Source organism: Siniperca chuatsi, linkage group LG8, assembly GCF_020085105.1.
Source record: "Siniperca chuatsi isolate FFG_IHB_CAS linkage group LG8, ASM2008510v1, whole genome shotgun sequence".
NCBI lineage: Eukaryota > Metazoa > Chordata > Actinopteri > Centrarchiformes > Sinipercidae > Siniperca > Siniperca chuatsi.
This window is the reverse complement of record NC_058049.1, coordinates 16809056-16835628: the sequence shown is the minus strand read 5'-3', so window position 1 is coordinate 16835628 and position 26573 is coordinate 16809056. Positions and strand designations below refer to the sequence as shown.

The following is a 26573-nucleotide window of genomic DNA, read 5'->3' as shown; positions in this document are numbered from 1 at the left end:
AAGTTTAAACATAGACAATGAGACACTTCCCGTTTTATTTTCAGTGATATGATGATTACATTAAGATTTAAAACTCACTGAAAATGTTCACAAATGTTTGTCTGGCAGTAAACATTTCTGGTACACTACTGTAAAATGTCTAATGCAGTTTAACAGTTTCCATTCCATGTGTGCAGGTCTGCAATCTATCACAAACCAACAAAATAAACACAGTTTCCCTTTATTGTGTGAACAGGGCAGGTATTCTATCAAACTTTGCATTTAACAATGATCACAATATGTTGAACAAGAAAGGCAGTCTAAAATGAACAACAAGGAATGAGAACAAGGTGTTTCCTCAGGTGCAGTGATGGACAGACACTGGTCATCTTCAACAGGATTTGCTGTCTGCTGATGATGGTCCATACTGTCAGTGCAGTGAACTCTGAATGGATGGCGGAAGAAGAGACCAGCTGCTTCTTTCATATGCTGTCCAGCTTCTTTAGCACATATGGGGCTGTAAATATAGAAAACACAGATGATTAGTTTAGACCAATAGTACAGATTTAGCAGCACATTCTGTCCCAGCTCACTATAGTTGTCCCACTGGGGCTTTCTGTGTCTGCAATTAGAGTGGGTATAATGTTTTTATCTTCTACGGGCTTAGGGCAAGGTAAGTAGTGTTGTTGTGATGTTTGTATAGCGCTCGAATAGATATTGTATGCCATTAAACAACAAGAAACTACATTTTGGTAAGCTCGTGTTTCCTTTAGTGCTTGAATTGATTATCACATGTATGAGGTGACCAAACAATGTCCTAAATACCAGTGAAGCACTCTTAAAAATATCCGTATTATTAGTGTTTAGCTAAATGTCAATGTCATCTGCCTGTACTCACTGGCTCTGAGAAGGGCGACGTAAATAAGAAAGTTTCGTAAAGATGAGATGACATCTTGTCGCATTTTCTTCTTCATCTCCTCTGGGTCCATTTTAGGTCCGAGTCCTTCCAGTTTAAACATTATGGCGATGGTTTTACTAGGTCTTGTTCTTCAGTCTGCCTTTCTAATTGAAGATTCACCGTTTCGGGAGCATGGATGAAAAAATCTAAGCCGGAAGTACGCAACAACGGAAGTTACGATGAACGACGGCGCGCACAGAGGGACAAACCGCATAAAGAAACCAGAAAGCAAAAAGTAAATGTGGCACTCTTTATGTAGCAGTCAATAACTTTGAATATAGCACAACACTTGTGTAAGTATTTATATAAGTATGTATTGGTTTATTTGATCCATTTTACAATAAAATATTTAAATACTCTCTGGTTGTATCCTTTGTATCAGTTTTCTTTATGTTAAATATAGCTACATGCTGTTCTGTTCATAAAGAGGAAAAACGAAAAATGTAGCATATCATGGATGGTAAACACTTGAAATAGACCAATCCACTTATTTTGACACAGGGCCAAACAACAAATGGCAGCAATACAGGACCTGCTTTAAGGCCCTTATCATTTGAGCTGATATAGATAATTTAGCCTAATGGTGCAGATTGCCAAGCAAATTTACAGTTAATTAAATGACCACAAACCAGTTGACACACAATGAATATGGAGCCTTTGGGCAGTTTCCCATTTTGCCGAAAATCCAGGCCTGCTTGAGGGCTATTTGTTTTTGAATTAGGCTATAGGTGGTCATTGAAATAAGGTGATTAACTGGTGTGAGCTGACATTCAGTATATGATTTAGGCCTACAAACAAAAGCTGGAAACCTGGATCACAAAAGCAAACAATCAATATATTTTTAAACAAAAAATACATAATTAAAGATAATGATGGTGGTAGTTATTATTATTATTATTATTATTATTATTATTATTATTGGATGTAAATCAGTGGTGAACCGACCTTGCGGAGGAGGGGTGGGGGTCCTCCGGGCAGACAGCGGAGGAGGCAGGGAGGAGAGAGAGAGAGAGAGAGAGAGAGAGAGAGAGAGAGAGAACAGAGGGAGGGGGTGGGATATTTCTGAGCTCAGGGCCGAGGATTAGGCAGAGAGCAGTCCCAGTACGATGACAGCATCCAGCATATAGCCAAACCCCCCCCACACACCACATCACCATCATCATCCGGCCCGGGAGGACGCCGCGGATATTTTTGAGAAACAAATATCGTTACCCCTCAAATTCTCCGCATCACTGATCTTGTTGGGGGACAACCCTCCCAGACTCCCGCTCCGTCTGTCTCCTCCTCAGACCACGAGGTGAGTTTTCTCTGTATTTCCCGGTGTTATTGTCTGATGAAGGAGCGTCCGGCTGCTTACGGAGGCGCCTGCACCTTGCATCCATTCCTGCCGTTTGGACTGATATTAACACATCGAAATGAATAATTTAACCGATGGTCGTTTTCACAACGCCTAAAGGCTATACTCTGTCTCTGTTTGAGGGAGGCGGTGGAGAGATTTAAATCCGATTACAATTATAAAGGAAGCAACAAAAGACTGACCTTTTTTTCTTTGTTAAGCCTCCTGGTTTGACTGGCATGGCTGCGACCACTGATCAAAGTTAGTGTTTGGTCAGTGCCATTATACATATTGATTATTTTAAGGGCATTTATAAAGTATCTGTGAGCAATAGAAACGGTCAATGCGTGGTTAGTTCATTCTCACAACCTAAATTATTGGGCAACACCAATGTGGGCTACATTGGTAGGCTACTATACAGAATTACAGTCAAAATCTGGTCATTTCTGCATCATCTGAATGGCATTCATTCAGCATATTCACAAACACATGGTATGCAGTGATAACGGAGATCCATGCTGCCGTGTGCGCAGTGAAATCATCGTCACTGGCTACAGATTGGAAATGAACGGACTAAATCCTGACGGATAAGGGGGATGCTAGCAGTCTGGATAGTAAAACACGCACATTATGAATGGGCGTAGGCGATGTGCAGTCACTCTGGGACAGTCGCCTCTCCTTTTTTTTCTTTGCTCATGTCATTTGGCTAGCAGCAGCCTCCGTGCCGTGCCAGGCATGACAAGCGCAACACAACTAGACCGGAACAATGCGTTTTGCTGTTCTGGGGCCTTCATTTAATGCATGACAGGATTTAATATGACTGCTGATTGCGGTTCCATTCAGACACGTGTGGTACCGCAGCCTTCATTGTGCATAGAGACATCACTTAAGTTAATCAATGAGTATTTTTTAACAGCATCATATGCAGCTGCTTGTGGTCCACAACTGGACACACACACACACACACACACACACACACACACACACACACACACACACATACACACCTAATGAATGATTTTGGTCCAGTGATGTGCAGCCTGTATAGCTGTGGATGATCAGTGTTTTGCTTTCACTCTTGTGCGTGCGTGGCTGGGCTCCGCCACTGCTGCAGGCATTGTGCTGTGACTAGGGGATGTATGCTACAACATGTGATGGGAGTTGCTGCTCCGAGGTCACTCTTGCCAGAAGAGAAACACGTGGGGCAGAACTTGCACATCAGGAAAGACTTGATGCCTGGCTGCATTAGCCTCGATCTGCCCTACTGACTGCTCCTCTGTCCCACTTACTGCAGCCAGCCAGCCATCCATCCTCTCCCTCTCTCCTCCTCTTTAGTCTTAGCTTCATGTCTCCAGGGCACACTGTGTTGCTGCTGGGCTGCTCCAGCCCAATGCATTGACCAAATGATCATTAGATCAATCATTTGATACTGTCCAGGAATGCAATTCATATTGTTGCACCTACTGGCTACTGGAAGCTGTTGCTCAATCAATATTGGTCTTTCTCAGTAAATTAATTCAATTAATTCATGGGTCAGGGGGGTTACATTGGTGTATGATAGTGGTAGTGGATGGGTGGATCGCTGGACGGATGTATTGATGGATGTACAGTACAGATGGATATTGGAACAATGGTGGCTTATACTCTAAATGTGTATTTTCCCTCAAACTGTACCAGCGTTACTCCTGCAGAGGAAAAAGGAGACGTGACCTCATTGACGTGACAGCTCCATGGTGATAGCACAATTGACTGGCGGTGGTGCCATAATGTAGGCCAACTCTGTTTATGAACATATAGTAAAACATCAAGAGTATGAAAGTCATAAAGCCTTAGTAAATCATCAGCTCTGTAAAACCAGGTTTACTCTCTTCTATTCTTCGCTGTGATATGAAATATTAAAGTCGTACTGCAGCTATATGTAAGTATTTTTCCAGAACCCAGGGGCCTATTGTAGCTGCTGGTGCACTGGCGGCCCTCATATTACTTTTACTTAAAGAAAAGACCTCTATTGTGCAGTTTTTGAAGGATCACTGAGTTGAAGGAAGTTGGCTCAGACAGCAACAGAAGAAGTGAGGCAGACAGCTTTCCAGACTTGCAACATCTATCATCCTCTAACATCCAAAGACCTTCCTCAGACATCAAGATCTTCCTCTCTCTCTCTGTCTCGCTGTCGGTCTCTCTCCGGAACCATCAGAACCATCGATAGAGATCTGTAACACGATGCAGCACACTATTAATCTTCAAAAGACCCATTATTTAATAGTGCACTGGGGAACTCAAGCATCGCCAAGTCGCTGATGAAAGGGGAAATGAAATGAGCGGCGCACGGTGAGCCCTGTCTTCATAATGCTAATGGAATGAGCTGACAGGCTGAATGAAAAACAGGAGATGTGATTATGTCTGGAAGACAGGTAACAGAGTAATAACCAGCAAAACACAACAAGCAACAGTGGCACTCAACGGACATAAACAAACCTCCAAGCTGCTCTTTGACAGTTGACTCTAATAGTATTTTTTAAATTATTTGTTTGGTGAAGATTCATTTATTTTAATGTTTATTTTTTACAGGGACAAGCACATAGCATGGACCTATGCTACATACTACAGCATATAAAGCCTAAGCTTGTTTAAAATGCCCGTCCCTATAAGGACAATAGAAAACACAAACAATTATACAGAAACAAGACTAAGAGTCCGCCGCCATGCTAACAGCTCTGTGAGGCTGTAGATAAATGCTAACATCAACGTGCTAACATGCTCACAATGACAATGCTAACATGCTGATATTTAGCAGGTAATGTTTACCTGTTTTATCATCTTAGTTTAGCGTGTTAGGATGCTAATATTTGCTAATTAGCAGTAAACATAAAGTACAGCCGACGCTGATAAGAATGTCATTAGTTCTACAGGTATTTAGTCATAAACCAAACTGAATAATCATCCAGTAGATGTCGAGACATTTCACAAAAAATCCCACAAATTTCAACCTGCTGGTGGGGCTGGAGGAAAAGTCAGGGGATCACAAAAATTATTAGACTTCATCCTTTGGGGACTATGAATGTCTGTACCAAATGGTGAGTCCACAGTGGTGAGGAAAGGGGCGGGCAATCCTCAGTGATGTATCACATCCTCTCTATGGTGAATATGAGTTGTTACAATCAGAATGAAGGTACAGGTACACCCCTGGAGACTACCCTTGCTCAGAGATCCTTCATACCTTCCTGTATAGCTTTGTTAAACAAACACTTGTGATATGACAGTTGTGTCATTTGCATTTTGTTGCACTTGATTTTTTGTTGTTGTTTGATGTCTGTCTTTAACTGTAACATCTTTTGTTGCTGTGTTTGTTTGACAATTGCCACAGACACAAAAGGAATTTCTGAAAGAATAATAAAAGAAACAAACTAATTTCATGGCAATCTGTCCAATAGTTGTTGATATTTCAGTCTGGACCAAAGTGATGGATCGACCAACTGACCTATTGACACACCCTGAGTTACTGCAAGATTACTGTGTGTCGCTGAGCTAATACTAAAGTCTAATATTATCAAATTTAATGAAGTGATCAAAGGTTAAAATCTTTCTTGAGAACAGGACAGTGGTGAGATTTTATCAGCTTCCTATCCAAAGTTCTAATTTACTGATTATTGCAGAAGCTGCTTGTGAAGTGAAGTTGGACAATAATGGGAATCATAATATAGATATTTTTCCTCTGAAGCCTGTTCAGTACATTGTCTGTTAACCTTTACGTAAACTGATGAGAGTCAGCCCCTGAATTAAAAGCATAGCACATCATCTGTCTTTCATTCGTCCGCAGCCTTTTAATCGCCGAAAATTAATCTTTGGAGTATTTACTGTCTGCTCTACTTGTTGCTCCTCACAATAACAACTTAGCATTCATGAAATCTGAAGCAATCCAGCTGCCTCACATAAACCTAAATCACTTTCTTCTCAAGTCATCCAGATATTCTCACACTCGATATTTTCTGCCAAGTGTGCTGCTGTTGGACTGAATGTTCGCTGAGCTCGGTGTCCAACTTTGTTGGCAGAGACTGTGAGCCAAAATGAATTGTCGAGTTGCTGAACCAACCCCTGCTGTTGCAGCTACCCTGCACCTCATGTGGTGCAGCTGTGTCCGGTGTGTTGTATTTGGCTAGAGGGGAGTGTGCATGTGTTTCTCTGTGTGTGTGTGTGTGTGTGGGGGGGCTGCAAAGCTGCTGTTCAATCAGTGAGCAAGGCTTCTGCTTGAGTCTGGTTACCAATGTGTAACGCTCCACTTGCATATCATATTAAGGCCTGTGGGTTGTGTATATGCGTGTGTGTGTGTGTGTGCATACATGTGTTGTGTGCTTGTAACTGCATTAGTAGAGTGCCCCAGTGCTGAGTCCAGTCTCCATTTATTAGTGTGGACAGCTGATTGACAAGAATTTAAGTTTGTTACTGAGAAATTCACCCTGTCAGTCAGATTGTCATAACCATTAGCTTGGATTATGTTATTTAGCAGAACAGCAGCTGTATCTGGGCATTTTTTTCTGCCATTTCGTGTCCTTATGCAACTTCACTAGGCCCTGTCCAGGTCCGGGTGACCTGCCGTGGCCCAGCAGTGCTAATTGGGCTGTTTTCTATCCATCTGGCTGCATGGACACTGCCAGTTCAGTGCCACCTCTCAACCCCTGAGGAGAGAGGAGTACTTCTATGAACTGCATGTGTGCTCATACCAGGGACAGGATTGAATAACTGACTGTTTTGCCCGAGACAGAGAGACCTTGTGTGGGAAAATGAGCAGAGACGGAGGGGCATTGTCTCAGAGAAATGAATGAGACACACACATTGAAACAGAGGAATTGAGACAGCCTTCATTACCTAACAGGACTTCTCCATGTACAGTGAAGGTTGGTGGAGGGGTGACAAGCTAAAAGGAGGGAAGAAGCTAGAATGAGTGAAAGGCCAGACAGGCTACAAGGCCCGCTGATGAGCTGTGTGTGTGTGTGAGGGCAGCTTGGGACAGTGGAGGATTCACGATTACTATTGATTCAGAACCAGATTAGGAGCAGACTCATCACCCGTTCGCAGACACACAGGCTTTACTGTCTTGGATCAAATTAAAATGCTGTCACATCATTAGAGAGCGGGAACAATCGCTTCATTTAAGACACCATATAGTAGTGGAAAAGAGGAAAAATAAAAACAGCATGACAAATTGTAACAATGCTACAGGTCTGCTGTTTTATTTATTTAACGACCGACCATACATCAATGTCGGCTGCCTGGCTTTGGTAGCTCTCAGTTGGTGGAAAAATGCTGCATTGATCAGCTTTGTTTCTCCACTCCTGCTTGTGGACAGACTCCTTTACGTCTCACTGTAGATACTTTTGTTCTTTCTTTTCTTCTCCTGCAGCTTTATTCTCTCGTTTCTTTGCCGCTGCCCTCTTCACCCTCTTTAAAATTCTCCCCTTTTCCTCCCCCCTCCAATATCCTGTCCTTTCTCTCTTTTCGTTGCTTTGGCCAAAACTGCAATTCTCAGCCCGTCAGAGCCCCCTCCCCTCTCCCCACCTCCTCACCCCTGCAACCCCCAAACGTCTTTCCTGTGTCTCTGTCTTCTTCTGTGCTCCGCTCTTCTTGTTGCCTGTGTTGGCAAAGTGGCAGAAGGAGGCGGTCGGAGGCCTAGCTAGCTGCATTAGCCCTATGCATTATTCATGTGCCCTGCAGTCTGTGTGGGTATAGGTCTTCTGCTGGCTTTTCACTGGGGAGACATGGGCCTTGTGAAAGAGCTCTATGTGCGGGACACAGAGCCTGATGGAAGAGCTGCACAGATGGGACTATCCATTCCTTGATTTCTACTCCCTCTTGTAGATGAAAGCCCCGAGAGAGTGAGAGTTTACTTCACAGATCAACATTCAAGTGCAAAATGAGGCGGTCTCCTGAGACGAGATCAAGAATGTTTACTCAGAGTCTCTTCTAATTCACCCTAAACAGCCGGGCTTTTCACAACAAAGTGTTCCCCAAGTGTGTTTTTCTTCCCAAACCAGAGGCCGGCTAAAGTTTCAGCCATATCTGCCCTCATATGAAAGAGTTGTCCTCTTTTATTATTGGCCAAGATCTCTGTCTGCCTGGCAGCATTTCTCTCTCCACCACATCAGGATTCACAGGCTGTCCTCTTTGCTTTTAGAGTGCGCCCAGGAGGAACTGTTAACTGAACTGGGCGGTATGAAATTTTAATTTAGACAACCAGATGGAGATGGTGTGCCCCGTCTCCACATCGCCATGTGCTTTTGAGGCTGCAAGAGAAAAAGAGAGAGAGAGAGAGCCTTGGGGAGCAGAGGAGGGGCCTCTTGGAAAACCACAACCACATAGCTGGTTTGGACTCACATCTGCTTTGCTTGACTTACTTGCGTGTTCACTCTGAAAACATCAACAACTGGAATATAGTTCTGTTCCTTATAAATCGGTTAAAAATCCACAGCAGATAGAGCTGATCCAACTTAATCATACTTGATAACTGGTCGTTCCGCGTTTCGTTCAGATTATAAACTCGTCGTGTGGTTATGCATCTTGTTTATGGGATTTGACAGGTCTCCCTGATAGCGTTGCTCTGCTCTACACAGGTGGCCACACCAGATTGGGATTGGCCCTCATGATCACAAGGACCCCCCTCCACCTCTTTTCAGCCAATCCTGGAGGGGCTGCAGAGCTGATGTCTCAGAGGGCGAGAGGGTATTTGTGTTCTGGAGTCCTGAAGAGACAAGCCACATCACGGTGAGTCATGCTCTCGCAGTCTTTAGTTAAAATGTGGGACATTGTGCTGCTTTCTTGATGATGTGGACAAGTGTTGGTATCCTGACAGAATACATGTCCAATCTTGGACATGTTAGCTTACCACATGTAATTACTGTGTAATACCTTATTTTTAGGTATTTTTAGCTTTAGTAAAGTTATGAAGATGGGCTGCTATTGTAAAAAGTGAGGATAGTAAACCCCTTTATCAAGTGTTTAGGATGTGTATGTATATAAAAAATGGCTGGCTGCTGCTACCCGGAGAGACTGTCATCTGAGACGACTACCTGACTCGGCAAGGACAGTGAGGGTGAGAGAGAGAGAGAGGAGAAAATAAAAGACAGAAGGGTGGAAGAAGGAGAATGACAGCAAAAACCGCCACCTGACTCAGCACTGATTGCAGCACTACAGCACATACAACACACACATGCACATCCATACACCTGCAAGCGTGCTGCACATTCAACATAATGCAAAGAAGTCTCTTTCAGCAGTCCACACATGTTTCACAATCTATATGACGCTGACTGACGTGTCAGTTTCTGCTTCTCTTAATGGTGGAACGGGGCGGGCGTGTCATAAATCATGCTCGGCTCCTCGTGTGCAGTTGTCAGCTACCTAGCATCACTCATCCCTACTCATCCACATCAATCTGCCTCAATCCGGATCAGCGGGAGGTGCTAAAGTGACACCCTGACCAGTGTCGGCCCGTGCAGAATAAGGGCCTCTAATCCTCTTAAAGGGCAGACCTACACTGCATGCTTTACTACTACTGAGGGAGGCTAGTCGTCACTGGCCTACAACCTTCAACAGAGACCAGCTGAAATCCTGCTGTTTCAGTGGCTGATTGTTTAAAAACAAATATATTGTGTATTCTATCTAATGAATACGACTTTACTCACAGCAGCACTGCTTAACATCCTTTATTGATTGTAATGCAGTGTGTATTGTTTCCCCATAAGTGATAACTTAAAGCACAGTGAGTTAATTCCGCTGTATTGACTTCTCCTCATTTACTGGACAAAGGCATGTTTTAAAATGCCCCATACGCGTATGGCAGATGGCCTGTTGTGCTTCTTTTAAGATCTCACAAAACTCTTGACTTGCGTAAGTTTCCTCCATATTTCAGAGAGCTGATCAAACCAAGCTCTCCTCAGCTGGCTGCAGAGGCCAAGGTATGGCTCATTAAGTTTCAGGAGCACATTCATCATCGTTAGCCGTATTGATCAGGTCTAAGTCGCTACTCTTCCCGTCCCTGCCAAAGTTTCCCTCCCTTTTCTCTCCCTCATGGGGTCAAAAAGTCCAATACAGCCGTGAACAGCAGATGAAATATATCACAACACAGCAGCAAAACAGAACAAAGAGAACTTGATTCACCATAAAGTCTCAAACAAATGATACAGCTACTTCAAATAATCAGAAACACATTGAAATCTGCAACACATCCCTGCTCCGAAATTGTTGTTGCTGTTACATCTAACACAAAAGAAACATGAACATGTATAATAGAGCACCCCTTGTGAAGTATATTTTCAGCAATAGATAATAAACCCTGTCAGGGAATTATCAGAGGCTCTACAAGCTCAATGCCAGCGTATTGATTGGCTGACAGAAACAAAACAAAGTTGAGTGGAGTCGTAAGTCTTGAGATTTAGTCAGGATTCAATGCTGACCAGCTTTGCCTCCCTGGAGTTTGGCTGAGCCCACCATCCTTCATTATGTCCCGAACACTCTCCTGTTTAAAGGGCAGGCTAAGCAGAAAGTACACAGCTGCAGAGGTGTAGTGAACAAGCAGCTTGTAGCATATTTATGTTGAATTCTCCTGGTATTGTGTGATTGGTTGTTGAGAATCAGGTCATTTAGGCAAATGTGTGTGACAATATCTTGTTGTTCATGCTCCCCACGCTCCACCCCTCTCTTCTTCTCTCAGCCTTTCTTGCTCTCTGTCCACATATCTGATTATTCATCGTATTCAAGGCGGGCTACATGCTCTGAATATAAAAACAGAGCAGACGAGATGCAAATTCAACTGGAGCACAATTCTGCCGCTGAATGCACAGTCGAACAAGACAGAGCTAAACTCGAAACAGCTTCTAACTTATCTTCTCCCTCCCAATCCTTTCATCTTCTTTCCACGCCTCCTTTTCTCTCTGTATTTTGCTTGTTGGGATTATGTCTGTGTCTCATATCCTTCTCTCTCTTTGTCTCTTTAGATAAATGGAGGAGAAGGAGCGATGTAGGAGCAGGTCTCCAGCTCGGAGGGCCAGTCGGGTGCAGCAGGTGGTGGGAACAATAATACGTCGCACCCGAGAGTCGCTTAGCAGGTACAGAATGAGCAAGGGTCAGAGCTCAGGGCAAAGACCCTCTTCAAAGTGCAGGAAATATTTCTAAAAGTTAAAAGTTGGAATGAAAAATACTCCCTATAAGGTTGCTCCGATTTTTGCATCCCTCTTCATTCACATTTAGTCAGTGAATTGTTAAACATTCATACATGAATACTGACACCTCATGGGTCACTTCAGTTATGACCAGTGAGTTCTGAGTGAGAAAATGGAGTAGAGTTTGATGAACTGAATATGCAGCAGAAAATGTTTGGACCACAAAGCCAACAGCAGCAGAAAATACCCACACAAACCACTGCGTCAATAACAAATAAAACAACTTATATAGTAAAAAAACAACTTTGGGATAGAGAGTGGAGAAAACAGCATCCTCCACTTCTAGGCCTGCTGCCAGATTCTATAGTGGGGAAGAAGTGTGGGATGTGTTGTATATATCATTTAAAATAAAAAATGTAGCTGTACAAATGGTGTGTTTTTAGCTGAGAAAATGTGCTGTTTCATTGTTAAATAGAAATAGAAAATACCCTAAAACCAGAAGAAAATGTAAAACAAAAACTAAAAATCAACACATAACACATAGTTGAGTACATATTCAAAACCTGACTGTCCTTCTTTCCAACACAAACACACCCCACAGTGAACCACAAATATGCTTTCTACAGCCCTTCATTCCCCTGTTCTCATTCTCAGCAGAGGAGGCGTTGCAGAGGAAGCCCAGTAAACTCATTCTTGGCAAAAAGTCTTATCATGTCACAGCCAGTTGATCAGGACAGCAGGCCTCAGGGAGAGCATGTCACTGTTAGATTTAAACACAACGTATACATATACTGTCTCTTCCCAGGGTGCATTTGAGCTGATGATGTACAGCAGTTTATAGGAATGTGACCTCCGTCCTCTGGCTCCAGAGTTGACTAGAGGAGGAACTGCAATACATTTGGTGATCCTTTATTACTATTACTATTTTATATAGAACCATCATCAGGTCAAAATTTTTATTTTCACTATACTTTGATTTATGATCAAATACCTCTAAAACTAATGGCATTCCCATCATGGAGTTTTAGAACTAAGGTGGGGAAATTAAGTTGAATTTTCACAGCAACAATTTCATTATTTTTTAATAGTCAGCCATTACCTAATAAAGAATGATGAAGGCAATGATTTGTAAAAGAAAAAAAAGATTTTCTGTGCCAAGTGATGAAAGTTGACAGCGTACAGGGACACAGCAGTGACCTGTCTCCCCCTTGGTCTGCCTGAATTAATCTCGTGATGACCACAGTGTTGTAGTCTCCAGTCAGGTAACATGTGACCCTGTTTGACCTCCTCAGAGAGCGGTTGCTAGGCGATGGGAGGTCACAGCGCTCCAACAGTCTGTCCAATCAGAACTTCCAGGCCAAGCTGACGCTGCAGATCACCAGGGACCCGGTCCTCGATAGCAGCACTGGACATGGCTTCGCCCTCACCACAAACGCACCCCTGCTGGTTAGGGATGTCGTCACAGGTACATGCTGTGTGTGGTGGTGATGGTGTGTGTCTGTGTGTGACATGTTTGTCTGGGTGGACAAGTGCATGTTGTTTTCCTGCTTCCTCTCCAAATGGCCACCTGCTTTATGCGACTGTGCACCGCCTGCAGCAAGACAGATTTACACACACTCTCTCTCTCTCTCTCTCACACACACACACACACCACACACACACACCGACACACTGACTCTCTCCTGGCATTCAAACTGCAAGGCACTGTGCCAGAGAAGCCACAGAAACAACAGAGCCACCTGCTCATCCTTTCTAAATTCAATCACTTTATTTAGGCAACTTTGATAGTGGGGAGCAACAGAGAGAGAGAGAGAGAGAGAGAGAGAGATGCTGATCCATTACCTTTATATCTATTCTGTAAAATAAGCTGATAAATGCCCTACAGGGGGGTCCCGCCCTGCCACCAGCTCTGTAATTGCTATCTGCTGCCAAAGAGAAAGAGAGAGAGAAGCGATAACAGAAGACAAGATTTAATAGACAAAGAAGATGCCAGCAGAAAGACCCAGCAGGAAATAGACAATGACCAAAGTGCAAATATGGCCAAAGAGAGCAAAATAATGGGTGTTAAAGTATGCAGAGTGTGGGGAGGGAGGACAGGTGACGCCTTTGGGTGTGGGAGGAGTCAGTGAGGTCCTGGTGGTGTTGGGGTGAACGTGAGAGGAAAGTAGTGGATGAGGAAGAAGTATAGAAAAGAAAGAGGAAGGGAGCGAAGTTGAAAAACTGCAAAGATCAGGATATTGGCAGAGCTGACATAAAAGCTTGATGGGGGTGGGGTTGACTAGTCTGGCAAGAGAGAGAGAATGTGTGCAAGTGTAGCCTGTGTGTGTGAGGGTGTATGTAAGCTTGCAAAGCAGTGTGGGATACCATCAGTGGGTCAAAAATCAGGGACAGACAGGGCTTTGCCAGGCAGATGGGGTGTGTGAAAATATGTGTGCATGGGTGTATGTGTTTACACATACATATACTTAGTATGTTTGTGTGTGTGTGTGTGTGTGTGTGTGTGTGTGTGTGTGTGTGTGTATGTTAGAGTAAGCTGAAACTGCTGTGCCTCAGTCGTGCTCTCTTGCCTACAGACAAATGAGTATAAATAACTAGAGAAAGCAGAGCGGAGCCGAGCTGGATGAGACCCAGAATAACTGTAACCCCTCATATCCTGGAGAGCTCAGCTGAACACTGTTGAGTCAGCCATGTTGAATAACCATATGTGTCATTCTGTGTGTGTGTGTGTGTGTGTGTGCCTGTGCCTGCATCTGTGTGTATATCTCCCTTTATTTGAACTGAAAGTGCAAGCCCACGTGTGCAGCTGGGTTTTTGTTTTTTGCAAGCGCTCACTCTTTTTATTGTGTGTGTGTGTGTGTGTGTGTGTGTATGTGTGTGTGTGCCTGCGTGTAGGGAGTCCTGCAGAGGGGATACTGTTCCCAGGGGACCAGGTGCTGCAGATTAATGATACAATGCTGGAGGATTTAAGTGATGAACAGGTGGAAAACATCTTAAGGTAAGAAGAACTGCAGAGATACTTTTCTGTCTATCTGTGTATCTATCTATCTATTGTTATATAAGGACTTAAAATACAAGTATTTAAATTGCCTTTTGTAGACGATGACAAACAAGTTCAGCTACTGTTCAGCTAGCTTCATACTACCAGTGTGTCCGGTCCATCCAGTGACTAAATGCGTTGTCACAGTTGTTTGCTGGAGTGTATTTCTGAGAGAGTGTGATGATGATTCATGTATGAGGGTCTGTGTGCGTGTGTGTGTGTGAGAAAGGATTAGCAAGTTAAGGGCAAAGTTCAGAGGAGAAAGTGCTTACATGACAGCAGAACAGAAAGATAATGATCTGTCTTGTGTGAGTTTTTTCATGTGTTTCTGTCTGTGTGGTTTTTTTTTTCTGCCCAGGGACTTGGAGGATTGTATCACGGTGACTATCCTGCGGCACATGACAGTGAGTACAAAGAAGACATTGATGACACCCCAACACAAACACACATTCACAAAGAGTCATTACACCATCTTTCATTTAAACTTAAGCTCTCTGTGTGTTTCCATCATGTGACTGTAAACTCACATCTGCTGACATGATTGTCTTCTGCCTTCACATTGCTTTTACATTGTGATGTGCAAATGTAAACGTGTGTGTCGACCACTTGATTACAGCTGTGTCTCAAAGTTTGTTGGTCTCAAAATTAATTGTCATTGCACTGGTTTGCAGGGGCATAGCACAAAATTCTGGACCCTGTACATAGGCATCCTCTATGGACCGCATACACGGCTATTCATTCTAGTGCCTTTGTGGGCACACACCCCCCCAGTCCTACGCCCATGCTGGTTTGAGCTCGACTGTGCATCTTAGTCTTGTCATTGTGTTGCAGAATCCCAAGTCATCCATCATGTCGGCAGAGAAGAGAGCTCGTCTGAGGAGTAATCCAGTTAAAGTGCGCTTTGCAGAGGAGGTGGTGGTCAACGGGCACACTCAGGTGGGAAAATCTTATTTGACACAGAATGAAAGCTGTTCTGAGCCACAGATGAATGACTCTCATCTCCAGATCAGTCTTTATTTGGTCTTATTGCAGCCTTTTCCTATTTTATCTTTCCTTGTTTGATGTTGATTCCTTTCTAACCACAATGATATCTCTCACTTCTCTCCATCAGGGAAACTCTCTTCTCTTCCTGCCCAATGTCCTAAAAGTATATTTAGAGAACGGACAGACCAAGGCCTTTAAGTTTGACAACACCACCACTGTCAAGGTATTTATTAAACAGAATCACATAATCTAAGAAGAGAGAGGCAACCAACAATTCTAACTTATTATAAGAATTTTTGGACTTGGTCACTTTTGATGAATCTTGAATGAAAGATGGGTAACTGAATGATGCATCTTATTACTAGTTAGCCCAAGAGATGGCAGCATCATTCTTGTTAAAAGAGCGTAGATAGATAGATAGCTTTGATTAACTTTTACTTCCCTTTTATTTAATGTCAATACCTAAATTTTACCATATCTGCCTACATTATCATCTTCAGAAGATCTGTTCATTGGCCCCCTTAGTTTCTCATAAGCACTATGAGACCAAACAGTAGATGTAGTCGTGAAAGGCTTTCTAGAAACAAGTGGGTGTATTTTGCAATTAAGCACACCACAAGTTATGGTGTGATTGCCCCAAGGGTGTTAGAGTGTGGGTAGGCTGTTCTTAGCTGTTCTTAATTGTGGAATAATACAAAAATATATTAAATATATTGTTTCTGGAGGAGGAAGTTATGAAACATTTAAAAGTGAGGAGTGTGCAGTGATTCAGAGCCATGTTACAATGAGAATCACTTGTTTGTTAGGAGAGCAAAACTGGATTTTGAGGATATTTCAGATAGGCATGTGCAGACTGAGAGATGTTACTGTATACAATCATCATAATGAGATAGGAGGTGATCACTGGGTCAGTGACTCAACACCAGTAGGTCCATGTCTGCTGTTGTCTTCATGAGCACATTATTATTGTTACTGCAGGCTTCATATTTGTATTTCAGTTTGTATTTCCAGCCAAAGGGAAACTGAGAGGTGAATCAGATTTGACCAAGAAAGGCTGCCATCAGCAGACTGGGATGAAACATGTTTGTCTAAGGGGTTCTGAACTGTTGGTTTTTCACCATTCCAGGACATTGTTCTGACTCTGAAGGATAAACTGTCCATCCGGGCCATCGAGTACTTTGCCCTGGTGCTAGAGCAACAGTACAGCATCACCAAACTACTGCTGCTGCACGAAGACGAGCTCATACAGAAGGTGAAGGAAACAATGGATGCACAAATCCACACACAAACATACAGCAGTTTTGAATGGCTGTTTATATTAGGTATAATTTACTTTACTTTTATGTAACTTTCAAGCATAAAAGTTACAGTACACCTACTGACAAGAGGGTACAACCCAGCTAAGATTGGATGCAGTGTTGCTTTTACTTTGCATACATCTTTATAGTTCTATTTTTTGTCTTCACCAGGTGGTGCAGAAAAAAGACTCCCATGACTACAGATGTCTATTCAGGGTGTGTTTCATCCCCAGAGACCCCACGGACCTGCTGCAGGATGACCCCTCTTCCTTTGAGTACCTCTTTTTACAGGTCAGAGAAGCGAATTCTCTCATCTACAGTACTACTTTCTCCTTCTCTGTCCATCTTAGACTTTGTGTTGTTCAACCTTAATCAGAAGTTGACCCCTTTCTCCTTACTTACACGTGGAAACCAAGTCTAAATGTCCACACAGTACAAAACTTGTCAAATGTAGTTTTAAGTTGAGAAGATGTTTTGGAGTTAACATGCAGTCGCTCCCTGTGTGTTTCTCATATTAACTGTCCTAATCTCATATTATACGATTTATTACTGTGGCCATATATCACCATAAACATTTTGTGAGTTAACAAAGAACTTGGTCATCTCCTGCATACACAAAGCCGCAGGTTGTCTTTACATATTTTTGTTGCACAGTAAAGCATTGGGAGTGCCACTTATGTCATGTTGATTTATTGTTCTATGAGGAGTCTTTGCCTCCTGCTGTGTTTGTTTTTGCGTTTGGGTGTCCCAGTGTTGGTTTACTTATAAAGATGCTGACAAGCTGTGTATTTTGCAGTGCCTGACATGATGTACAGTGTGTTGGTGTATTATACAAGTAAATACAAAAATCTGCTGCTTTTCAGTTGTACATTGGTATGTATATTGTAGTTTACGTGTGTATTTGTGATGTCTGTATGCATTATTCTGTGATTGTGTGTGTTTCCAGAGTGTTGGGGATGTGCTGCAGGAGCGTTTTGCAGTAGAAATGAAGTGTAACACTGCACTCCGCCTGGCTGCCCTCCACATGCACGAGAGACTGGATAGTTGTGGACAGACTAGGGCCTCTATCAAGTGTATTACGTGAGTCATATGTGTTTGTGTGTACATGTTATTTTAGGGTGACTGGTAGGACACTACGGCCATGACTCCAGCACTCCTCATTACAGGTTTTGTGTAATTTTGGTGATCTAGAGGTTTGAGCCTGTTCTACTGCTGCAATCATAATTTGTGTGGGATAAGGGTGCATGCTTAATGCCTAATCTATTAATGTGATTGGAAAATGTGTTGTGTATGTGCACAAAGGTGTGTATTTCTCCTATTTCCTGTTTTTTAATTTTCCCTCTTTCTGTCTTTCTCTGTCTCTCTCTTTCATACTTATAAGCTATAAATGCACAAACACACATTAGCACAGATCCATTTCCCTAAAGACTACCTCACTGATGCATCGGTCATAGATTAATATGGTTATGTGGTATATGGTCATTGCAGTCATAAATACTCTGTGTATTGCAGATGCAGGCTTTTTTCACCTCAAATTAAACTGATGATGCAGTCATGGACAGTTACACTAAAGGGGCATTCAGTTAAGGCAGCTCGGAGGAAAAAACAGCCATCTCAGCAGATATGTCTATTCCACAAAACTCCACAAATCCCAATGTGCTTTTTTATTTTTAGCAAAGTCTGTACTTGGTTTTAATAAAAAAGTTTTGGTTTTAGTAAAAAGTGCAAATTTCAAGCTTACTTACTGTTAGGTAGGCTTACTGATGAGCCAGCGTTTTCTATGATGCATCAAAAAACATAAGTTAGCTAGCTTATGAGGCTAACATTAGCTATGTCATGCTGTATGTTTCTTAGCCGTCCTACAATTTCACATTGAATCTCAAGCTCTCTCCACCTTTCAAATGCTGCACCAATATTTACTTGGTTTTGGGTAAACTAAATAAAGTGCATAGCGCCTGTGGGGGTACTGTAGTTCAATTTCCCTTCCAACTTTAGCAGGCATGAGGTAACAGAGTTCCTCATTATGTATCAGTGATTCTCATTCCTCTGTGTGTGTGGTGATGACAGGAAGGAGTTTGGCCTTGACAGCTTCATCTCTCCCACGCTGCTGAGCAACATGAGGGAGAAGGACCTGAGGAAAGCCATCAGCTACCACCTCAAAAAAATCCAGTCCCTGCTAGAGCCACGCCAGAAGGTAGATACAGACTGATGGATGAGTGGAAGGAAGCATTGAGAGGCGTAAAGAGATAGATAGTGACAGTTTAGTAGTGGCTTTTTAGCCGACTCTTAAAGTGACTGCTAATCTCCCTGAGGTTTAAAGTGGTATATGGAGTGACAGCAGGGTGGGAGAAAGATAGATGGTGGGTGGGAGGGTAATTAAAAAGGAAATAGTAGGTCTGGGGCTTGGATAATGTTTCTGGAAAAATAAGTGGAGCATATTTCTCTGTGGAGAGCATTGTTTTGGTCAGTGAGTCAACCATGACATTCCCCCTGGTTTTCTTTCATTCTGTCATCTGCCTGTCCTGCTCTCACACTTATTCTTCACTCTTCTTCCATGTCCATTATGGCATTGTAGGTAATATCTGCTACTCAGGCTCGGTTGGCCTACCTCACTCAGCTGGGAGAGCTCATTTCATATGGGGGACGATCATATACAGCTACAATGATGGTAAGCGTTAGGAGCCTGATGTAGCCTGGTGGTTCCATTTGCTAAAGCATACACCATATAACCAATTCAGATCATTCAAATTCAATCTTGGACCTTTGTCACATGTCATTATTTAACACATTTATGTATCTTCTCACTCTCACCTACACTCAGCTTCAGGACAGGGAGGTGTTGGTCAGCCTGCTGGTGGGAGCCAAGTATGGGATGAGTCAGGTCATCAACCATAAGCTCAACGTGATCTCTACACTGGTGGAGTTTAGCAGCATCAGCCGAGTGGAGTTGCTCTCAGAGTCAGACAAAGTCAGCCTACTGCGCATCTCACTGCACGACATGAAGGTATGGAAGACACTGGATTCATATACATGGTCAAAGAGATACTGGGCTCTGTTATTCATAAACGTGTAGGCACTTAAACACTGACACAGTTGTGAAAAATGGATATTCACTCACCATACCACATTTGCGCCAAAGTTCATGCTAGAGTAAATATAGGTCAAGCATTTCTCCTCCAATACACAAATGGGATACAGCCTAAGGGGTTGTGTCATAGTTAAAAAGCTAATTCACTTTTCTCAAGGTGACTTTCTCTCCCTCTTTCTCCCACTCCATCGCCTTTTCTCCCTTACCCTTTGGCTTTAATCGCTACCGCTTTACCTTATCTTCTGCATTGCCCTCCCCCTCTCAGCCATTTGCCTTACTGATGGACTCTCTGGCAGCCAAAGACTTAGGGTGTCTGCTGGGAGGCTACTGCAAACTTTTGGTGGATCCCAGTGTCAGTGTCTTCCGTCTGGGGCGCCCAAAAGTGAGGGTGCACCGGATTCCTGCTGAAGAAGGTGTGTGTGGGAAGTTCGCCGTAATAGAGGGCGTGTGCTATGAATCCCTATCAAGTGAGCAAAAGTTGTTTCACTTAAAATAATCACTTTCTGGCTTTGGCCTTTTGATAGACATTTTTCACATCACATGTTGATGTATGTCACCAGCCAGTATGGGTACGGATAGAAAAGCCAGCCATGTTATACCATCATACTGAAAACTTTATTCTGTTCTACTAATGTACTAACAAATTGTTTTGCGATGCTTGTCTGGTGTTTGTGTATTTTCCTGGTGTTATTAGGTTATGTGTCTCGCTGCTGTAGTGACTCAGATGACTCAACAGATGAGGATGACCCAATGGATTCTCAGAATTACAAATGCCCAGACCCAGCAAGTCAGGACTGGGAAGAAAGGAGGAGAGAAGAGGAAGAAAAGAGGAGAGAGGAAGAAAGAAAAGAGAGAGAGGAGAACAAAGGCAAACAGGAAGTGAAGATAATAGTGACAACAGAAGGTAAGGAAAATGAGGGTGAAGAGGAAGGAGGAGCGACAGGAAGTGGTCTGCGTAAATTTAGTATTATGGATGAAGAAATGAACCTGGAGACCACCTGGTACCACACTGACCCACGGGTCACCAGCAGCTTCTCCAGCTTGTCCAGTGGCTCCTTGAGTGCTGCCCTGGAGGAGAGCAGTGCTGCAGCCAAAGCCCCATCTCGTCTGGATTCACTCCGTGGACCACGCACAAGTGAGGATTTACCAAGCTTGGACGTTCACCACCCCTACCTCCTGGAGCCAAAACGCCACCAAGGGCCCCTACGACCCACCAACCTCAATTACCGTGGCAATGACAATTCTTGCCTTTGCTTTGCTGAACTCTCCAAGGCTGATTTCCTGCCCAGCCCACCTGAAGCTACTAGTGATGATGACGATGATGATGATGAGGAGGAGGAAGAATCGCAGGGAGTGGAGGAACTCAGACGCATTTCTAAGATCCCTAGTTCAAGAGATTTGAGACTGATTGACAGCACACCCTTTGAAAGATCACCCATTAAGAGAAAGAAAAAGATCCCTCCCAAAGTCCCATTAAGGACGAGTTCAATTCCTGGGCACAAAGCAGGACAGGCTGAGCAGCGCCTTTCCAAGGACGAAGAGGGTCTATTCCTGACACCTTCACCCAACCCCAAACCACCTCTTTTTGTTAAAGAGACTGCCTCAGAGTCTGAGGATGAGTTTTTTGATGCACAGGAGAGATTTACTCCCCCAGTTCCTGATCTATCAGGTTTGTTTACAGCATGTTTGTTATGACTTTGCAGATGAATAAGACATTTTATCCATGTCGTGTTTTTGTGTCTGAGTCTTTTGTCTATGGTGGCATGTTTGTTTTTTCAACATGTGACATTACACTGAGACATTAATGTGATTAAAGGTGTGGGGAAGATTTGTGTAAATCTACTGATGCCTTTCTCTTTCTGACGTTTTCTTTTGATTTGTCTCTGTCTCTCACAGACGCTGAGCTGGCTGACCGGCGGAATGCTAACCGGTTGAGTGGAACCTGGAATGGTCTTCCAGCTGTCCCAGAGAAAGAGCCATCCTCCCCCCTTGCCAATAAAGCCCAACTTTCTAAAGTCAAGAAGGAAGAGATGCTTAAAGGCCCCTCAAATCAACTTACCAACCAACAGCCCAGTCCACCAAAGCCATCTCAGAAACCTGAAGTTAAGGTCAAACCACCATTGGCACCTAAGCCCCAGCTGCCTCCCAAACCTCAGATCATTCCTCCCAAATCGCCCCAGCATGGGAGATCATATGCCCACTGCAATGGGGATGTCTCTCGACATCTGTCCTCTGAACTCCTGGAAATGGAGCCAGACACCATGGAGTTCAAGTCTGTCACATCTGGTGGACTGCCTCTGTCATCACCCCTGATCACAGCAGTGCGGTGCAACAAGCAACCACTACCCATTACAACACCACAAACTGAGGAAATAATGAAGAGGCAAGAAAACAGCCCAAAAGAAAATAAAGATCTGACACATGAGAATGGAGCGCATGTTGTTTCCAATGACAAAGCATACATTCCTGATGAAAAGGAAACTCCTAAAGTTGAGGGGAAAAGCACTGGGACTGCCCTACCCACAAAAAAGCCACCAAACCTACCCCCTATCCCCCGCTCTAATTCAGGTACAAAGCTAGCTGTTCCCCCTCCAGTGCCACCCAAACCCACTTCTCCCACCAATTTCCACCCCTTATCACTACCTGCTAGCTCTCCTGTCTCCCCAACTGATCCAAGCAAAGGGATTTTTAAGGATAGCATCAGTCCGCCAAATGGAATCCATCCTTGGAGCAGCTGCAATGGCAGTGTCCAGTCAGGACCCAAGAGGGTCTCTCTGAGTCATGAAAGTCTGTCACCCAAAAATACAGATGCACCTCTCACCCTTACCACCTCCCTCACCTCAACCAACTCCAAAGGTATTGGGGGCCTAGAAAACAGAGAACCTGGAAGATCTGGATCAGGATCAGACCTGAGGACCAGCTCTTCTAGCCTGGGAGGCAGACTACCAGCTTCTGCCCTGAGAGGGAAGATCCAGGCTCTGCCTTGGTACATGACCCGTTCCCAGGAGATTTTGGGAACTCTGGACTATCCCTCCACTAGCTCCATCAATGGAGACACATCTGGATTTGGCTCCGGTTTGTCTGTAGCCAGTGGTTTATCAGACTTAAACAAGACTCCTGTTAAGGAAAAAGAGACCGTGACCTCAAAATCAGGAGGGAAAGGGAACATTTTAGAGGATGGAGCTGAGGTTGTCATAGCCACCATCAAAGAGGCCCAGGAAGTTACCTCACACATGAAAAAGGCCAATGGGACAAACGGCTCCCACCCGAATCTGAGTTTTAAAGAGAATAGTGCACACCGTGGCAGTGTTTCATCAGAGCAGCCTCAGTCACGGCCCCATTCAGCGGTGGGGTTGGGAGGTGTGTCCAGCATGCAAATTGGAGGTGACTCACCAACCTCCTCACTCGCAGACAGTACTCCTCCACAGCAGCACCAGGAGGCTTGTGGCTGCCACACTGTTTACGCCAACTGTTTCAGTGGAGACATTGAGGACGGTGTAAGCTTTGATGAGGAGCTTACCGTTTATGAGTTCTCTCGCCGAACACGCCCCAAACCTGCCCGACCCGCACCTGTCTCTTCTCCTACAACACCATCTCCAAACCCCAATATTCTGTCACTGCTTAGGGACAACCCCCGTCCGCGCTCTCTACTTTCTCCACTGTCTCCTCTGAACTCAGTCCCCTAGTTTCACGTCCAGTTTCCCCCACAACCTCACTTGGTTGTCCTCTTCGTTCACTTACCAACAAGAATTATGGTGGGCTGAAAGGAGGTTTTGCCTCCCTACGTCAAGATATAGACCAACTTCTGCTGGTCTTAGAGAGGGGAGCACTGGAACAACCCCACCAGACATCATTTCAAGACTCAAACCAAGATATCACAGGCATAAAAGTAGGGCCTGACCTAAATCACAATGGAACTGAAGGCAGTACTACCCCAGCACTCAGCCCAAATTGTACTGGGACAAGCACCGCCGCCATGACAGAGGCTGAAAGGAGTCTTCTTCAGGCAGAGGCTCGACGATTGGCGTCTGGGTGTCAGCGGGCCACACGTGTAGGCTGGGCTCCTGATGAAGCCCTACGTTCTTTATCTAACAGCTTCAGTGCCCTGGTTCAGTTGTCAGCAGCCTGCCTGCGAACAAACCCTTGCCCTGGTTGTGACATCTGCCATAATGTGAGTCTGGTCCACAGGGATAAGGACGATGACAGCCAGGAACCCATGGACAAGCTAAAGGAGATAGTGGGTCTGTACCGGGAGTTTGTTGTTGCTGTTGAGACAGCTGGAACTGGTGCTGCGGTTGGGGGTAAGAGTGTGGGCCTCACTGGGTCTGGACAGGGTCAGGGCGAGAGTGATGGGGTGAGGCTACTAGCCAAACGCTGCACTGTGCTCATCTCCTCTGTATTCGCACTCACACAGCTCTTCCGGACATGCACACTAGACACCTTGGACACGCCTGGCCACGTACCACTCAACTTTTGACCTGTGAACGTTTACTCACTAATAACCCACTGACTCTTGAGGTGAGACAAGAGGAAACAGCACAGAGCAATTTGGTGTGTAATCCCTGTGTTCTTGTACAGTAAGTGCCATACACACCACAGCACACAAACTTTAACCCACATTACACATACACACATGGAAAACACATACACCAAACAAAACCCTAAACGAAGAGAGGAAACTTCATTGCTTGGCCTCTTCTTGGACGCATATGGACTATGCATTTGTACAAATGAATTTTATAATTATCTTATAATTCTCTTATTTTATTATACAATATGTGTATGTATGTATGGATGGATTACCCATGTATGTATTTATGTATTTATTTTTACAATATTTGCACCATGGTCTGTGATGTGCAGGTCTGTGGTGAAAAAAAACTATGGATGTCACTGGAATTTTTATTTTTCCTTCTCTTTGAGACAGTATTATGTTATCTTTTGCTGCTTTAAATATTTCTCCACTCCACAAGGTGTAATCTGTAAATTGTCATTTTTCAAGTTTAGTAATAACAGTACGTTTTACTGACAAAATACAGAAAATATACTTTATCACACCTGCAAAATACAGTTATTCACTGATTTGTTTTATATGTGCAGGGATCGCACCTTTTTAAGGATTTAGTTTTTCAACATTACAGTCACATATAAATGGGATACAAAACTATACCATTACAAAGCAGGGAGAGCACTTTTGACTGTTACAGATTGCACCTTTTTATGAGACACTTTCCCTTGTGTAAAGTGTTTTTTCTACCCCTTCCCCAGTCCTGACTGACTCTGAGTGAATGCTTCTTGGAAATACTCCCATTACCCAAATGTATGCAGTATTATAACATTAATCTAGTTTTCATCCAAAAGACATTACATATATATTTTCTGGGAATGTGTGGATGAGGCCCAGGGAGCAAAACAGTGGACCTTATTTATGTAGTTAAAAAAAGTTTTTGACTCGGCACAAGGGTGACTGTTAAACTCTGTCCAGATGTAGCAAAGATCCAAAGTCTTAAAACACTGAGCCACAACTGTTCCCCACTACAGTTTCCTTTTTGGGCGCACCACGTTATTAATAACACACTGACTGACAGATGGACTGACGGCTGTATGCTGGGGTCAGAACTGTAGATATTCATTTATATCTTTGTGTCCTATTCTGTCTCTACATTAGTTTATGGCTATGCAAACATAAACTCCCCACTCCCCACATACTGTATTCTTGTTTTTTTGTGCTAACATTAAAAACAACAATAGTTACATTATGTTTGTCTGAAAATAATGGGTGCTTTCTTTGTTTGGAATGTTGGCCTTTGTCTTGCTTCGGGAAATCTTACTGCATAATGGATTGCAGCATTTTGCAAAGTTGCATGGCATAAGCATTTGTCAATATAAAGACTCCTGTCTATACTGATGTCTGTGAATTGTCAGTAAAAGGATTACATTGCTCGATCAGTTTGCTGATGTACAGTGTTCACTAATCAGCTCGTCTATATCACACGATGCCAACTCATTTAATCAGCCATCCGATTTGGAGGATTTATTTGAGCCACCTACAACAACAAAAAGGTAATTAAGTCAGTCAGCAGTTGCTTATACAAATATGATAAGGGGATTGACTGAAATAAGGACTGGTTAAGTGTTCAGAGACAGTTGGTGAAGAGATAGGTACTATATTTAATCTTCCAGATAGTTGACTGAGGGAAATTTTGTCAAGGTGGCCATGCTTAAAAAATAAGAAGGCAGGTGTCTTGTGTGAGATTTCAGAGCTTCCATTTGCCATGGAGGTAATGTCCAGTAGCAGTGTCCATCGCAGTACTAACATCAAACCACACAGTAGGTCTCAGGAGCATCTCTAGTTCTTCATCAAGCAGGCCCAAACAGGGAAGAGTGCCTGTGTCACCTATTTGTTTTGCTTCTGTATGGTTACATTGTATCAGCAGCATTTCATTTTCAAAGAGGACATTGTGTTTCTACATGAGCAGTCATTTTTTCCATACCCACGTACAATGAAGTCGATGTATCAAGAAATGTATTGTTTGGGAATAAATTACACATTGACCTTACCAGTGTTGAACATCTGGGTGTTTGGGTTTTGTATATAGATAGTTAATTTCATGTAGGAACTTCCAGTTCATATAAGCTCCCACCCTAAGTATTAAGTTTACAAATCAGATCAGAAAACATTACATTTACCATCCTACCAACAGCAGAGAGAATGAGGATTTCAAGATATACCTCAGCAGT

The 26573-nt window shown here is 43.5% G+C and overlaps 2 protein-coding genes across 2 annotated transcripts; one reads left to right on the top strand and one right to left on the bottom strand.

Annotated features, from left to right (window-relative positions):
• Positions 1-21: 21 nt before the first annotated feature.
• Positions 22-1102, bottom strand: tomm5 (translocase of outer mitochondrial membrane 5 homolog (yeast)). Its single transcript, XM_044205372.1, has 2 exons — positions 878-1102; positions 22-496 (listed from the first exon to the last, which is right to left on the bottom strand). The coding sequence occupies exons 1-2, from the start codon at positions 996-998 to the stop codon at positions 462-464; spliced, it is 156 nt and encodes a 51-aa protein (XP_044061307.1). The 5' UTR covers positions 999-1102; the 3' UTR covers positions 22-461.
• Positions 1103-1965: 863 nt separating this feature from the next.
• Positions 1966-26392, top strand: frmpd1b (FERM and PDZ domain containing 1b). Its single transcript, XM_044205357.1, is given in 18 exon segments — positions 1966-2234; positions 8879-9029; positions 11261-11371; positions 12718-12890; positions 14318-14420; positions 14821-14866; positions 15294-15398; positions 15574-15669; positions 16573-16698; positions 16916-17035; positions 17691-17824; positions 18812-18938; positions 19320-19412; positions 19566-19748; positions 20098-20299; positions 20527-21501; positions 21729-23473; positions 23476-26392. Coding segments are annotated over 16 exon segments (5169 nt in total). The 5' UTR covers positions 1966-2234; positions 8879-9029; positions 11261-11264; the 3' UTR covers positions 24310-26392.
• Positions 26393-26573: the final 181 nt, after the last annotated feature.